Source organism: Xenopus tropicalis, chromosome 5, assembly GCF_000004195.4.
Source record: "Xenopus tropicalis strain Nigerian chromosome 5, UCB_Xtro_10.0, whole genome shotgun sequence".
Taxonomy (NCBI): domain Eukaryota; kingdom Metazoa; phylum Chordata; class Amphibia; order Anura; family Pipidae; genus Xenopus; species Xenopus tropicalis.
The window spans coordinates 108,434,233-108,449,404 of NC_030681.2; the positions used below are offsets into that span (position 1 = coordinate 108,434,233).

The 15,172-nt window shown below is 38.1% G+C and overlaps 1 protein-coding gene across 2 annotated transcripts; it reads right to left on the reverse strand.

Annotated features, from left to right (window-relative positions):
- Positions 1 to 1,153: 1,153 nt before the first annotated feature.
- On the reverse strand, positions 1,154 to 14,461 carry ttc14 (tetratricopeptide repeat domain 14). Of its 2 annotated transcripts, none has more exons than XM_012963389.3 (12): positions 14,132 to 14,456; positions 11,472 to 11,596; positions 10,386 to 10,585; positions 10,222 to 10,306; positions 9,050 to 9,179; positions 7,959 to 8,111; positions 6,673 to 6,744; positions 6,473 to 6,592; positions 5,221 to 5,343; positions 4,503 to 4,620; positions 3,201 to 3,310; positions 1,154 to 2,399 (listed from the first exon to the last, which is right to left on the reverse strand). In XM_012963389.3, exons 1-12 carry the CDS (start codon positions 14,263 to 14,265, stop codon positions 1,604 to 1,606), a joined length of 2,166 nt encoding a protein of 721 aa, XP_012818843.1. In that variant the 5' UTR covers positions 14,266 to 14,456; the 3' UTR covers positions 1,154 to 1,603. The 2 variants fall into 2 exon arrangements, 1 of the variants encoding a protein (XP_012818843.1); XR_001170792.3 differs by having other exon boundaries at positions 1,648 to 2,399; positions 3,201 to 3,293; positions 14,132 to 14,461.
- Between the last annotated feature and the right edge of the window lie 711 nt (positions 14,462 to 15,172).

The following is a 15,172-nucleotide window of genomic DNA, read 5'->3' on the forward strand; positions in this document are numbered from 1 at the left end:
ATACTGTATGAGAATTAATTGGACAGCACTGATCTAAAGAAACAGTCCTGTTAAGACAGCTTGGAACAAGGGAGATTATTTACACTAGTTAACAGTTTGATAACAAATTTCCAGTGGGGGTAGTTTTATATTTTATGCTTACCAATCATGGATCCTTAATACATTAGCTCATTAACATTCAATTGCAATGTAATAGATGTATCCAAAGACCCAAAGTGAGGTACCAGGCTGACATCAATTGTAAAATTACCACATGGAATGTTTATTGGGAATACAGCGATTTGAAAAAGTTATAAAAGGTGGTACTGAACCATGAAAAAAAAGAAAAGCTCAATTTTACATATATTTTAAATTGTAAGGAGGCATGCAAAAGGAAGAAATCTGGGGTGTGTGGGAACTTTGAAGGAAAGATAGCAGTTATCGTGAGCACAGAAAGTTGGACAGGCTAGTCCCTCAAAAAGGAAACCTGATTGGGGTAGAAACATTTAGCATTTTGGAAGGAATTTGCATGGACTGTTTTTTTGTTGGGTCTGTTGGCTTTCCTTCTTCTTACAGTCCAGAGTCTTTTCCTTATTTTTTGATTCCATGGAATAAATGTAAAGTAACGGTAAATAGTGTTCAGTAGCTGAGGAGATCAAAGATTTAGAAGGGGGAAGAATGGAGTAAAGGGTTTCTCCCATGGGATCGATCAAGAAAGGAAAAATGTACAGTAACATTTTTGGGACAGAAAAAGAAAAGAGAAAATACATTGAGTGGCATATCCCCTTAGAAATGCTGGGGCAACAATACAGTTTGTGTTACTTGTTGGTGCTATAGAAATGGCAATGATGGTCAGATGTCAGAAGGGACAGCAAGATGGAGGATAGTAAGTAGTTATTCAGATTAAAAGCCCACAGATATAATGCTGTAATTCTTCCCTCCCCTTACAGACCCAGGGGATGTGAAAGTAAAAAAAAAAAATATATGTGAACGGTCTTAGTAAAAATTATTCTATATATTTTTTTTAATTTAAACAGCAGAAACCATTTTTTTCTTTATTTGCTTTGTTGCACATACTTCCAATTATTATTTACACCTGATATTCTTCCAAATGATTATTTTAAATTTTTTTATATTCACTGCTTTTGATCGCATAAAAGATGATCACAAAAAATCCAGTCTGCTGAGGATATTCCTTTATTAAAATCCAAGGCCATATCCTAACACATTGTTTCTCATGTTTTACTGATATGTATGAGAGCAAGTCATTGTTACAGCAGCATTTTTTTTGTTTCTTTACAGCAAGTGAAGGAGATCTGGTATTTGGTCCAAAAACAAATTTAAAACATTTAATAACAGTCTTTGGGCAGCTAGCTTTGTGAAAGCAATTATAAAAGAGCCCTAAGCCAAAACATACTAGGTAATTGCTATCTATACCCTATTCTCTCAAACAGGACTTACTGTGCAGGCACTGAGAATACAGCTCTCACAAGTAACTGTCCTGAAATACAGGAACGCACATAAATCAGATTTAGCTAGACTTGCATATGAAAGATTGGCAACTTTGATAGTAGACATAAAGCATTAAAGAACATGATGACAGGAGTTGCACAAGGATATTTTTCTATTTGTTTTTTAGCTTTGTTCCTTTCTCCTTTTCAAAATCTGCAATCTGGGTGAGAATGTTCAATAGGTCTCCAGACATACACTTAGTGGCAGCTGCACTACCATTCTGAGCTTTGTCAGATTCCACTATTCTTTGCTCATCTGTGCAAGCTCTGCTTGTGTTACCTTGAGAATGGGTTTTATACAGTCCACTTGTATTTCCACTGGACCTTCTTTCTTTGGAGTCTGCAGAAACATGCTTACTCAAGTTTAGGTCTGATTTTCTACTTGATTTCCGTCCTTCTTCAAGGTGATCCAAACTGCTATTCCTATGCCTCTCTTCTGTTTTATACAAGTCTGTGGAGTCCCTTCTGCTGGATTTATATTTACCAGCTGAAGCCTCACTGCACGTTCTACTACTACTTGCTTGAGTCTTTGTACTACTGAGTGAATCAATGGAATCTTCAGACCTACCTCTGATACGTTCCATGATTTCAAAGGAAGATGAGGAAAGAGAGCGATCCCTTGCTGCAGATGCCCTGCGATGGCCCAGTCTGTCGTGCTCTTTCAGCATTTTTGGCACTTCTGACTTGTGATTTAGAAATGAGGCCGAGGTGTTGGCTGGAGGAGAGTAACACTCTTCTTTGTGATGCGATGGATCATTTGAAAGAGATTTCTTGGACCGGCTCGATGACTCTGAAAGCTTTCGCCTTCTCTTTTTCTTTTTTTGTTTCTTATGACTGTCGGAAGATGAAGTATCTGAAGAAGAACCACTTGATGAGGAAGATGAAGATCCTTGTTTGTGTTTCTTCTTCCTAAAAGAGCAATTACTACTAAGGATTTACAAGCTTAAAAAATATGGTTATAAACTAGCATACTGGTGATTCTGTAGTTAAGTGTTATGTGAAAAATATTTACGCTCCCAATGACAGTTAAAAGAAACACTGCAAAGCATTCTATCTCAAAGGTCTTGCCCAATAATGTTCAACATAAACTAAAGAGATAAGATAAGACAGCACTAAATGATATAATGTCTTACGGCTCTGGCACATGGGGAGATTAGTCGCCCTTGTCACGAGCGACTAATCTCCCCGAACTACCATCCCACCGCTGAAAATGTAAGTCGCCGGTGGAATGGCACGCGATGCTCAGGCGATTTCGGCAAATCGCCGAAGTTGCCTCGCGAGGCATTTTTGGCGATTTGCCGAAATCGCCTGCCGACTAATCGCGGGCGACTAATCTCCCTGTGTGCCAGAGCCCTTAGAGGCATCATTTTAAAAATGGCTAGCAGAATGAACTTCAGGCAAATGATTCTTATATATAGGGCTCATAAATCTCCATCATTATTTTCTTTATGGAATTTCAAATGTATGTACCTTTCTCTACCTGTGCAGGGATATACCCGTGGCTCACAGGCTGTGCAGGGATATACCCGTGGCTCACAGGCTGTACAGGGATATACCCGTGGCTCACCGGCTGTGCAAAATATATACCCGTACAAACACACAAAGGCAAAATATATGTGCGTAGGTGGCCCTTTGGTGCAGCCCTATAAACTGTGGCATCTTTCACGTACCTCTCTGCTGGATCTTTCAAAAATATAAATATATATGTACCTTTTTTCTTCTTTTAGAAGTTTACGCAACTTTTCTGCACTGGTTTCTATTTTCTTTTCCTTGACCTTTTCTTCCTTCTCATCTTGTTCCTCTCTTTTTTCCAGAGATTTCTTTATTTAAACCCAGTCATCAGAAAACAATTGTTATTATGCGCAGCATGTTTCACAAGTTTCATTTAGAAATTCCCCCAGCACACACAACATAAACAATATGTAAAATGGATTTTGAGATTCAAAAGTTTGCGCACAAAGCAAAAATACATAAAAAAAAAAAAAAAACCATGCATAAAGTACATCACAAAAATGTCATCCATTAAACAGAAATCAATACCACAAAAGAAGTGAATTGTGAAGGATATATAGGTATAGTATGTCCATAAGCGCCGTATCGTACATATTAATTTAGATTTCAATGCAGAAATTATTCATAAAAGTTAATATATTTCATACAAACCAGTTAAATAGACCCATTTCCATTAGAGCAGTCCCAGAATCACAGTCCATTTTCAATATATGAAGAGCAAAAATGGATGTTCACATGCCAAAGCGCCAACAGTGTAAGGCAGGAAGAAATACACACATAAAAACACATCAGTATTACAGGAAATTAATACAAATTCAAACATGTTATGTATGAAATCAATTACATTACTCTCAAACTCAAACAAAATAATCTAAATTTGCTCTAATAATGGACAGCACCTAGGAACTTTGTATGGGTCTAATGGCCCAAAAACTGTTCCTCCTAGGGCTTATATACACAGCATGGATGTCCTGCTCTTTGGATGCCTCTGTACCTTATGCTAGATTAAAAATTCTGCAGAGTGAAGCAGTGTAAACCACAATCAGGGAAATCCTACATCTTTGCAGCTCCTGTCGGTCCCTAGCCTGCATGTCTAAATTACATGAAGGCGATGCACCACCTATCCCATGATTACAAAGCAGCAACACCATATTCAGAGGAAGGCAGCAAATCACATTTTTAAATATGCGGGTATTTGCTCAGATCAATATATGTTTTATCCATTTGCAGGACTGGCCTACCTTGTGTTTATTGAATTTTAAACTATTAGTTGTGGGGCTTATGCTTTAAATTTTATAGCATAGTATGTTGCACTTGATGTGTGGTCATGCATTTTTATTTGTAGGGCTTCAAATGTAGCTTGCTTCTTTCACTATAGTAACACTTTCATTAATCTTGAGAAACACAATTATATGCATCATATAGCAACTAGTACACAAAGAGCATCAATGACTGGATTTAATTTGGTCAGTGACAGGTTAAGAGAAAATAAAGAATCACCTGCATTCTCTGGCGCAATTTGCTCAATGCCTCTTCAGCTTCTGTAAAGGTCTCGTCTAATGTTAAAACTTTGCTGTAATAACTTTCTGCATTCAGCAGTTTGTCTTCCTCTTCCAGCCTTTAAGTAAAACAAAATTGGTTTGCAAGGGTGTTATGCATTATGTAATGTACAATACAGGTGTGAAAAACAAGAATTTGCTGTGTTAAAACTGTAATGGAAAAATATCCCTTAACTGTCCTATTGAAGGCATAACTACTCCTTATAGGCCAAGGTATAGAAGTGATTGTCAGCACTGATTGATTCAGCCAGGAGTCCAAGCCTCTGTACCTTGCCTCTGATAACCACCAATAGTAGCATTGCTAAAGCCCCCCATAACTAATTTGTAGTCATTTAACAAGTAAAGACGACGTAACCGAGGGTCCCTGCTCATATATCTACATTGCTTCCCATGTACAAAAGCTCATGTATATAAATATGTAAGTTATTATATGTGCTGTATATATGTTGGGGGCAAGAAGTTCAGCTCGCATTACTGCTTCTTGTATCACAACAGCAAATCATTAGGCCTATAAAATAAAACACCTCCCATTCGGTTTTAAAATAACCTCTTTCTGCTAAGTTGTAATTAAAACAGGGCCAGTATTTACAAGCAGTGTGTTATTTAAGACTTATCATTTAGTATCTTCACTTATTTGAAGAAAAAGTACTTGCACTCACTGGCCACCTCTTTCCACAAGGGTTTGACAAAGGTACTTTCTTGCATTGCGATGGTTTGGACAGTTTTCCAAGGCAATCTCAAAATCATTAATAGCTTTGTTAAGGCTTCCTTTTGTAGCATATCTGGAAGGTGTTAAAATATAGATAACAAAAATCACATACATATTCTTTGGAATAGATTTATTTTTTCAGTATAAATATTGTTTTGTGGGGCACATAAGAAATCCAAACAAGGTGATGAATTAAAGATGCCACATCTTCTGATTCACTCCTCTTTCTTTATATTTGGCAGCCGTGTGAAGAGGTCTGGGTTCCTCCTAAACTTCTGTATGTCCAATAAACAAAAGTTTAAAGGTTCTAAGACACAGAACTTAAACCCAACTAAACACAATTTAGAAAAAAAAAAAATAACAGCCAACTTTGGATTTACTTAGTAACTGTAGCCATTAGTAGTAATAAATTAGTTGGAACAATATACTTTTGCATTTCCCATATTATGTTATTTCTAAACTGTTTAATCTAATATGGGATATACAAAAGTATACACTTCTAGCCTACTACAGGTATAGGACCTGTTATCCAGAATGCTTGGGACCATGGGTATTCCAGATAAGGGGTCTTTCCGTAATTTGGAATTTCCGTAAATAAAACATTTACCCCAATAGGATTGTTTTGCATCCAATAAGGATGAAATATATCTTAGTTGGGATCAATTACAAGGTACTGTTTTATTACTACAGAGAAAAAGGAAATCAGTTTTAAAATTCTGAATTACTTGATTAAAATGGAGTCTATGGGAGACGGGCTTTCCATAATTCGGAGCTTTCTGGATAATGGGTTTCTGGATAACGGGTCCAACACCTGTACTACTAACATCTATAGTTACTAAGTATTACTTTTTAACAGAATTACATTTATTATTGCTAAAGGTGCTAAAAGTTAGCAAACAAAGAGTTATAACTAAAGTTTAATAAGATCTAAAATGTTACATGAAATTAGATAAAGAAACATTATGCAATGCACTGGCTACATTATGCAGAGGATTAAAATAACTGGCTTTCTAGCCTAAGTACAGAAATGTGTATAAACCCAAGTAACTCTGTAAACAGCATTTAAGCATTCAGCTAGTTGGTGCTTTGGGCTTGCGTTCATAAAAGGGCTACTTCATCTTGCCAACAATGCCACAGCGACATTAGGATACAGCAAACTTAAAAAAAAACCCGCAGGCAGTAAACACAGAAAATATACTTACAGTGCCCCTCGTGCTACCAAAGCTTCAACATTTTTGTCATCTATTTCCAAAGCTTTGTTATATTCATTCATGGCATCAACATGACGGCCCACTTTAAAATAATCCACACCATGCTTTACACTAAAACCAAAAGAGTACATTAGTTCCATAAGAAAGGAGTTACAGTCTAATGTATATATGCACACAAGTTCTTCACTTACCACTTTAAGGCCCATGAAGAGGACTGTTTCTTCCTTAAGAAAGGAGCATAGTCTTGATCACGAAAGTTTTCTCTACAGGAAGAAAAACAGTAAGTAATTGGAACATATTTGCTAACGTAGGTTCCAAATCAACAAGGCAGTTTCCAATATCAATCTATTAGTAATTAGCTAGTCTACTGCAACTTAGAATATAAAGGCTAAGATTTTATTGGGTGCTATGAGAAACTGAGCAGGTGAAATCTAGCACCATTGTTATGAAATTAGCCCACATGGGTTAAATTGCAATTTCACTTTACTCTCAGAACTCATGGGGAAAGCACCTTTGAAAATGAGCAACACCATGACTCTGTGGGAAGCACTTTTGCCTTTTGGCACTGGGGTCAGTTCAATCCCAGCCAGGGCAGTAAATGTAAGGAGTTTGTATGTTCGCCCTGTGTCTGCATGGGTTCCTACCACACTCCAAAAACATACAGGCAGGTTAAGTGGCCTTTGACTAAATTGACCGTAGTGTGTGTGAATGTAAAAGGGACCTTAAATTGTAAAGCTCCTCTGGAACAGGGACTGATGTGAATAAGGTATAATCTCTGTAAAGTTCTGTAAAAATGTGTTGGTACTACATAAATAAGAGGAGATAAATTAAAACAAGCAGTTACAAGTTATCTGCCCAAGCATGGGAAAAATGAAGAATGCAAAATATCTTTTTGTTTTCTAATAGCAAAATAATAGTAAAATAAATTGTTAAATTATAAACCCCTAGATTTACCATTGTAAAATGTAACATGGGTGGATAAATCTTTCCCATTCTCTACTCCCTCTGTAAAAGATCATTTCCTTTTTTTATATCAGTTTGCTTTTTACAATTTTTTAAAAAATGTTTTACATCTTTTCACCCAGGCTTTTTAGCCTGGCAGTTCCACTCGCCTTAAATTCTACCACTTTACTCTAAAAACATTTTCTCATTGTCCTCGCTGCCAAAACATTGGCTTTTGTAGAAATAAACAAGCAGCATTTTTCTGTGTGTCACGGTTTGTTGCATAAGTGTTCATTACATACGTATGTCCATTATCTTTTTAAAATACAGAAGCTCACATGATATTTGCTGCCTAATAAAATAGTGACCAAACCTTAAGGCTAGTACCCCTTAGGGTGGTAAATGCAGTGACAGAGGGGTGGGATGGTAAGATTTGTATAAGTGTATGAATATTGAGAGCTTAGATTTTACACTGAGGCAGGGACCAATGTGAACGCTAAACAATCTGTAATACCGCTAGAATAATAACAATTACCTCTGTAGGCCTCTTATTAAGGATGGCGGATTGGATTCATCAATTCCAAGTTTACTCAATAGAATATCAACAGATGATGGGTTAGAAAATGCCAATGACTGCCGCAAAATCTTTTCAAAGGTGTTCAAATTGTCAGAGAGAACAAGACTTTGCCTACCAGAAAGAGAAACATTTACTCATTGATATCCAATGTTTTTACCACTGTGTTTTTTTTAACTGTTGCTACTACCATTTGCCACATACTAGATGTATTAGAAGGCAGACCATTTTTTAAAAAATGCTTAAGGCAAAGCTGGAGGAGGACAGTAATGGACAATAGTATAGATGTTGGATATTTTAACTGGAGGACTAAAGTTGAAAACATTAGCTTTGTAACCTATGGACTGGTTCATATTTAATATCCCTACCTTGCATCATTCTTTACAGTAATACTTATCATTCACAAGTACTTGATGTACTAGATTCCTAACATAAAATATTACTGGGTTAAGCAGTTTGTTTAGTTGTTCACTACAGATGCCTCTTCTCATGTATCAAACCTCAGAGAACATAGAGCAAAGGCATTACAGTGCAGAGGGCACACCCAGATTGCAGAAATGGCTGATATGAAGAGAGTTTAACTAACTGCACCGCCTGAGTGTATCTATAGCAGGAATTCAATGCTGCCTTTACTTTGCTTCTTCCCAGCAAACCGGCTGTGACAGAGACTGAGGTGCTTTGGGCACTGCAAAATTACCCACTATTGCCAGGCAAACACTTGCAGGTAATTCCTATGCAAGTCAATGATGAATGATTTGGGCTACAAAAAACTGATGCATTTAAAATACCTTACTTCCATTCCCTAGCCTTTTGCCATGAATACAGTTTAACAAATGTTAAAATTGAACACAAAAAAGGTTTTCCAGGTAGAAACGTTTTTGAGACATGAAAGTACCTTGTAGTAAATGTTTTACTTCTTCAATAAAAACACTAAAAGTCTGGAAAACAACAGTGTATCTAATAAAATCAATAGACAATGTATACTCTGCGGGTACCAAGTCCATATACATGCACAGATTAATGTGAAGAACGGTGTACATTTTTATAATTACCTATAATATTCAGGCATATCATCAGTGCTTATTACACCCAGCTTAATGAAAGACTGATGAGTTGGAAGTGCAGACTTGTGCAAAGATAGGGTGAGTTTTTCATGAAAGCGATCAATGTCCTTTACAGCAGCTAAATCAAAAAAAGGAAAGTAGTAGCAGTCAAATAGTTCATCTTACTGTCTACAGTTTCCTTCTAAATGCAGTAACAACCCTCATGAAATTATAATACAGGTATGGGACCTGTTACCCAGAATGCTCAGGACCTTGCGTTTTCTGGATATGGGGTCTTTCCATAATTTGGATCTCCATACCTTAAGTGTACTATAAAATCTTTTAAGCATTACATTGTAAGCTCTTGTGAGCAGGGCCCTCTGATCCTATTGTTACTCTGTATAACTTTGTTTGTTAAACTTTCAAGATCCCTGTTTGTTTACATTTATTGTAAAGCACTGTGTAATTTCCTGGCGCTATATAAATAAGTAATGATGATGATATAAACCCAACAGGTTTGCTTTGCTTTCAATAAGCATTAATTATATCTTAGTTACCATCAAGTACAAGGTACTGTTTTATTATTACAGAGAAAAAGGAAATCATTTTTAAAATGGAATGGATCCCATACCTGCAATAATAATACAGGAGAATTTATGGTTAAATTAAGTTATTTTTCCAAGGAGCTTGGATGATATATATAGGGCATAACAGTAAAAGATGGGCTAACAGGCAAAATAAAATGAAATATCAGGACATGTCACCAAAAACTTGGCAATTCTTACCCTGTCATTACATGTATACTCATGCCTAACATTGGTGGCGGAGGACACCGGGAGCACCACAGTGGTTAATATTTTACAAAGAGTACATGAAATAGTTAAACTTAAAAGTAACCCCTCCTCCAAAAAAAAGTTTTTGTACATAGGAAGAAAAAGTAATATAACTTTGGCAATGGTTTTAAAGTATATATCCCTATCTGTTATCTGGTTTCAACTATTGAGACAATGAGATCAGTAAACAACCATATCTGCAACCAAATAATACAATGATATAAGTTAAACAAAACATTACCCAAATTTGTCACAAGGGTGTTATTGCAATTTTGCTTTCTCTTTTTCATTAAAAAAAAAAAAACGTAAATACAAAAGAGACGTTGTTCCTCTACACTAGTACATTACCTTGGATCAAGTCCCCAGTCTGATAATATGACAAAGGATCTCCATGGCTACTTTGCGAAGGCACATCTCTTACAGGACATAATGCCTGAAATAAATCATGTGGTGAAACATTTAAAACAGATTGTAAAAAAAGATTTTATTACTGGCAAAGAACAATTTCTTACATTTATCTTTAGATCTTTTATATCTCTTAGAATTCCACTGCCCATGCACAATAGCTCCAAGAAAAATCCAAATTCACGGATACATGTAATTCTTCCAATGACAATATCACCACGCTCAGCATCTCGAAAAAACAGTTCTCTTTTCTGGGCACTGGGAACCTCCATAAATTGTTCCAAGGGTGGCATTACAGCATAACTACCTACAATAAAAATGTAGAAATATCCATCAAATTTAAAACATCGGGCATTTAAATCTTGCATAACTGTTCGAGAGGAAGGTGAAATAACCCCATTTGAAGCTGTCTCCAATTTCCCCATGAAGGGGAGAAAAAAAATACCCTGCCAAAATCTAATAGTGAATGTACAGGGGCAACCAGTACTGCCCACAGCCACAGTAATGGGTATTGTAGTAGTATCCATACTAGCCACGTGTATGGTCACTTTTCATTTGTTTGCTTTGTCCAGGCTGATACTTTGTGCCTATTTAAGTCACCAATAATATGGTCCCCTGACAGGTACCTGACTGGGCAGATGAATGATTATGCACAGTTGATGATAACTCATCTGTGGGTGTGGACCATAGCAATGGCTCTGCCTACCAACAAGTTTTAAGATCCCACTTATGCAGTAATAGTTAACACCACATGGAACAAATAGGCACAGTACAAATGACAAGAGCATTACGTGCATGTCCAATGCAAATCATAGCCGGTATATTTAACCATATGCTAAATTTGGGTATGCCTTTGAGTAATCATTGTAGTTTAAAAAAGACAGACAACTGAATTTCATGCAACTCAGTAATGAAATAAATCCAAAAAAGATAGGTACAAAATGTGCGTTCAGTGCATCAAGGAAATTGAATAATTTAGGAGTAGGATTCCAGGAGTTGTATAATTAGATAGTAATGCATAATCCCATTTTATGTTGATTAAAAACCCTATAACAGCCTAATGAGAAGCAGGCAGGTAATTAGGCAGAGAAGCAACCCTACCCATGTTTGACACCACCTCACTACAATAAAAACAGAATAGCAGCGTGTAGCTGAAGGTGATCTGAATAACAAGTCTTCATTGTTTGCAGTACCTTGTGCCACCTCCTGCATTTCTGATTTCTCCTGTGAATTCGATTTCCATGAAGTGGCAAAAAGGAGGTCAGCCTTCCTGGCAATAAATTGCTGTAACTCAGGGTTTTCAGCATTCCGTTCCTTTCTGGAAAGGTAAAAAACACGAATAAAAAATGTGAGAGATCTATGCAACTACAACATAAATAACACTTAAAGACAAAGGGGCTGTAGTTTTTCTATTTCAGAATTTACCAGCAGGCACCTTTTGGGGCAACATTCATCAAGGCCAACTCCTGATTCTTAAAAATGCAGTCAATGGGAGACAACCCCCAGTGATCTTGATCTATCATGAAAGAAACACTGCTGGTGGGCCATGAGTGGACCCCTTACGCCTCATAGATGGAAGCTAGAATTACTCGTCACTTGTTAAAGGGATATTGTCATGATTTTTATGGTGTACTTTTTATTTTTAAATTACACTGTTTACATAGCAAATAATTTACTCTGCCATTTAAAGTTTTATTCTTGAACCAACAAATTAATTTTTTTATGCTGTAATATTGGTGTGTAAACAGCCATCTCAGTGCATTGTGCCCGAGTCAGACCTTTCAGAGGGAGCCAGCGCTACACATTAGAACTCCTCTCAGGTCACCTATTGTTTCTCCTACTCCCATGTAACTAGAGAAGTCCCAAGCCGGACTTGGATTTCTTGCTATTGAGTGCTATTCTGATATCTACTGGGTGCTGCTATCTTGCTACCTTCCCACTGTTCTGCTGATCGGCTGTAATATCACTCCAACTTGCAGCGCAGCAGTAAAGTGTGACTGAAGTGTATCAGGGCACAGGTCACATGGCCGTGGCACCCTGGGAAATGAAGAATTTCAAAATTAAATTTAAAAAAATCTGTTTTTTGAAAAATGGATTTCAATGCAGGATTCTGCTGGAGAAGCTCTATTAACTGATGTTTTTTTAAAAAAAAAAAAAAATGTTTTCCCATGACAGTATTCCTTTAAGGTTATGTTTTTTTTTGTCTGCAGGCAATAGAAAATGGCAAATAGCACTTGACTAGCAAGAGTTAAATCACTTTAGCGTACAATAAATTTTTCTTAGGTTCAGGATTTCAGGCAGAAATAAATATACTGAACAAGAACTAGGTAGTTTCTTTGTCTTTAAAATAGATGGAAAGGCTCAATCACTGGGGAGTGACTAATGTTAGGCATCCCCCAGTGACTGTAATTGCTTACCTGATACCCTTGGCCTGTGCTCTTATTACAATAAAACTGCAATGGCGGGCCATTGCAGTTTTATTGTAATAAGAGCACAGGCCAAGGGTATGAGAGCGTTTCCCTTTTCCTCTGTCACCTTTCTTCAGAATCCCAGGGCCGACACATGCGCAGTTGAGTTCTTGTTAAAGTCGGCTTTTCATACTGCGCATGCTGAAGATCAAAAAAAAAAAAGGAGGAAAAGGAACGCTCGCCCACATACAGCCAGGCCAGTGCAGTTTTCTCCTAACAGGAGCACTGGCTGGGGGGTTCAGGTAAGCGATTAAATCACTGGGAGGTGCCAAAAATTTGGCACCCCCCAGTGATGTAGCTTTTCCTTTAAAGAGCAATTCCCATTATTTCACTGTTGATATCAGGAGGATAATGCATTGTGATTGCCTGCCAATTAACATGCTAATTTTAGCTTACTTTATGGGCCTGCAGAAATAGAGTCAGTGCCCTATGTAGCCTCCTTCTAGAATAAGAGTATCACAGCAGATACTGGTTTATATAACTGGATCAATGAACTGTATTCTGGTTGCCTCTCCACTTTTCTTAAGCTGCCCATATGTTGCAAGATGTGGCTATTCTACCACTGCATCTGTCTGCCTGCTGGTGAGCAGAACCGAACCTCCATTGTCCAGAACCCTCTGGACTGTCCAAATGCACATTTTTGGCTTTTGTCATAGTAGGTCTCCTCCTGTCCTTTCCAAGAATGCTGTTCTTTTTAAAAACACTGCCCACTTGTTAAATTTTCAAATCCCCCTCACTAGCCAACACTTGCCCGCCCTTCCTTTATCTCCCTTTTCTTGTGCAACTGTACACAGTATTAGGCTGCAGGATGTTACACTTGCCCCTTAACAGGTCACATGTTGCCAGTAAACACAGAGTCTACTCCTGACTTGTTTTCAGTTTCATGACAGATCTCTTTAGCTCCAAGCCAAACCCTAAGCCACGTATGCATAGATTTTATTTTAACTGACAATACACAGGGCTTTCTGTGAGTGTCTCTCTCTTCCCAGGTTTCAGGCACCCAGCCCTCTGGCTACATGTAGCTATATTGAACACTGAAAGTTATAGTTCCACACTTGTAGACACTACAGTTTTAAACTAGAACATGTGCTGCCAAGAAACAGTTTCTTAACAGCAGATGGGTAAACAAATATCAACATACAATGTAGAATATATCTACGTATTATGAAGTGACTGGTTCTTTAGATTGGTGCCATAGCAATGCTGGGCAATAGGCACGTCAATAAACACGGCGCAGGGATCATAAGCAAGGAAAGTTGCAAAGAAATCACTGCAAGATGATTGTTACATATAATTACTGCACCGTGGTAAGGCTGGCATGACATGACTGATAACTAGCAGCTTGTACCCTCAGTCCTCCCCGCCCACTGGGGGTTTTGTGTTACCTGTACTGGGGCCACTTGGAGAGGTCCCCCAGCAGTTGCTTAAACCCCGCATGCTCATGCTGCTCGCTCTTCAGTAGTGACAGAAGGGAAGGGCCATGCTGGCTCAGACTCTGCCGAACAAGATCTTTCTCCATGCTGCACCGAGCTACACCAACACGAACAGCAAACACGATTCATCGCATCGAACACCAACCATCAGTAAACCCACACACTATTGGACTACAGAGAGCAGAGATGCGATTGGCCGTGCTGAGCTAGTTGTTCAATTGGCTAGCTGGAATAGCTAGAAGTAGCCATTTGTATTTTGGGCAAAGTTATACACGTTCTTTTATACATGTATCGCTGCAGTTCCTACAATACATTGCTAATATAGGCAGAGAAACAACATATTGCAACAAATAAACATAATTAATCAGGATAAGGACACTATCAGGGACAATGTCTATCGAGTAACCCCCCTCCCCTTTTTTCTCTGCTTTGGAAAGAGCAGCTCCTATCTCCGCCTCCTCTGGCCTCATTTGCTGAACTGGGACCGAAGACGCACTTTCTGCCTGCTGATTGCATGATTTGTCTGTCACTCACCTCCTTCAGCACGCTGACCCTATTCCTGCCTGAGATTTAGTAAGGGAGCTCAGCTAGTTTCATGCTTTTCATGTTTGCTATTTCCCCTGCTTTCCCACCACAGATATCCCAAGAGAAGACTTGCTGTATAGTTTCTGTGTACTGTACAAAGCTAACAATACAGACTAGGGGTCCGGGGTAAGGAATGCTGGTGATTTTTCTGCTTTGCCTGAGGGAAACGGAGGCTCTGACTAATGCAAAGCTGGGTTACTATTGAAGAGGTAGTGTGTGCTCTGCACTATGTTGGGATGGAAGGCTGAGTGCCTCTGTAATGCTCTGCACTGTATACAAGCAGTCCTGTGCAATGCTCTGCAGTGTACTCAGGAAAGCAGACTCTGCACTGTGCTGCATAACCAACAGGCATGTGCTATACTCTGTTTTTTGTGTGGGTGCAGAGGACAACTTGTCATTTATGGAAAG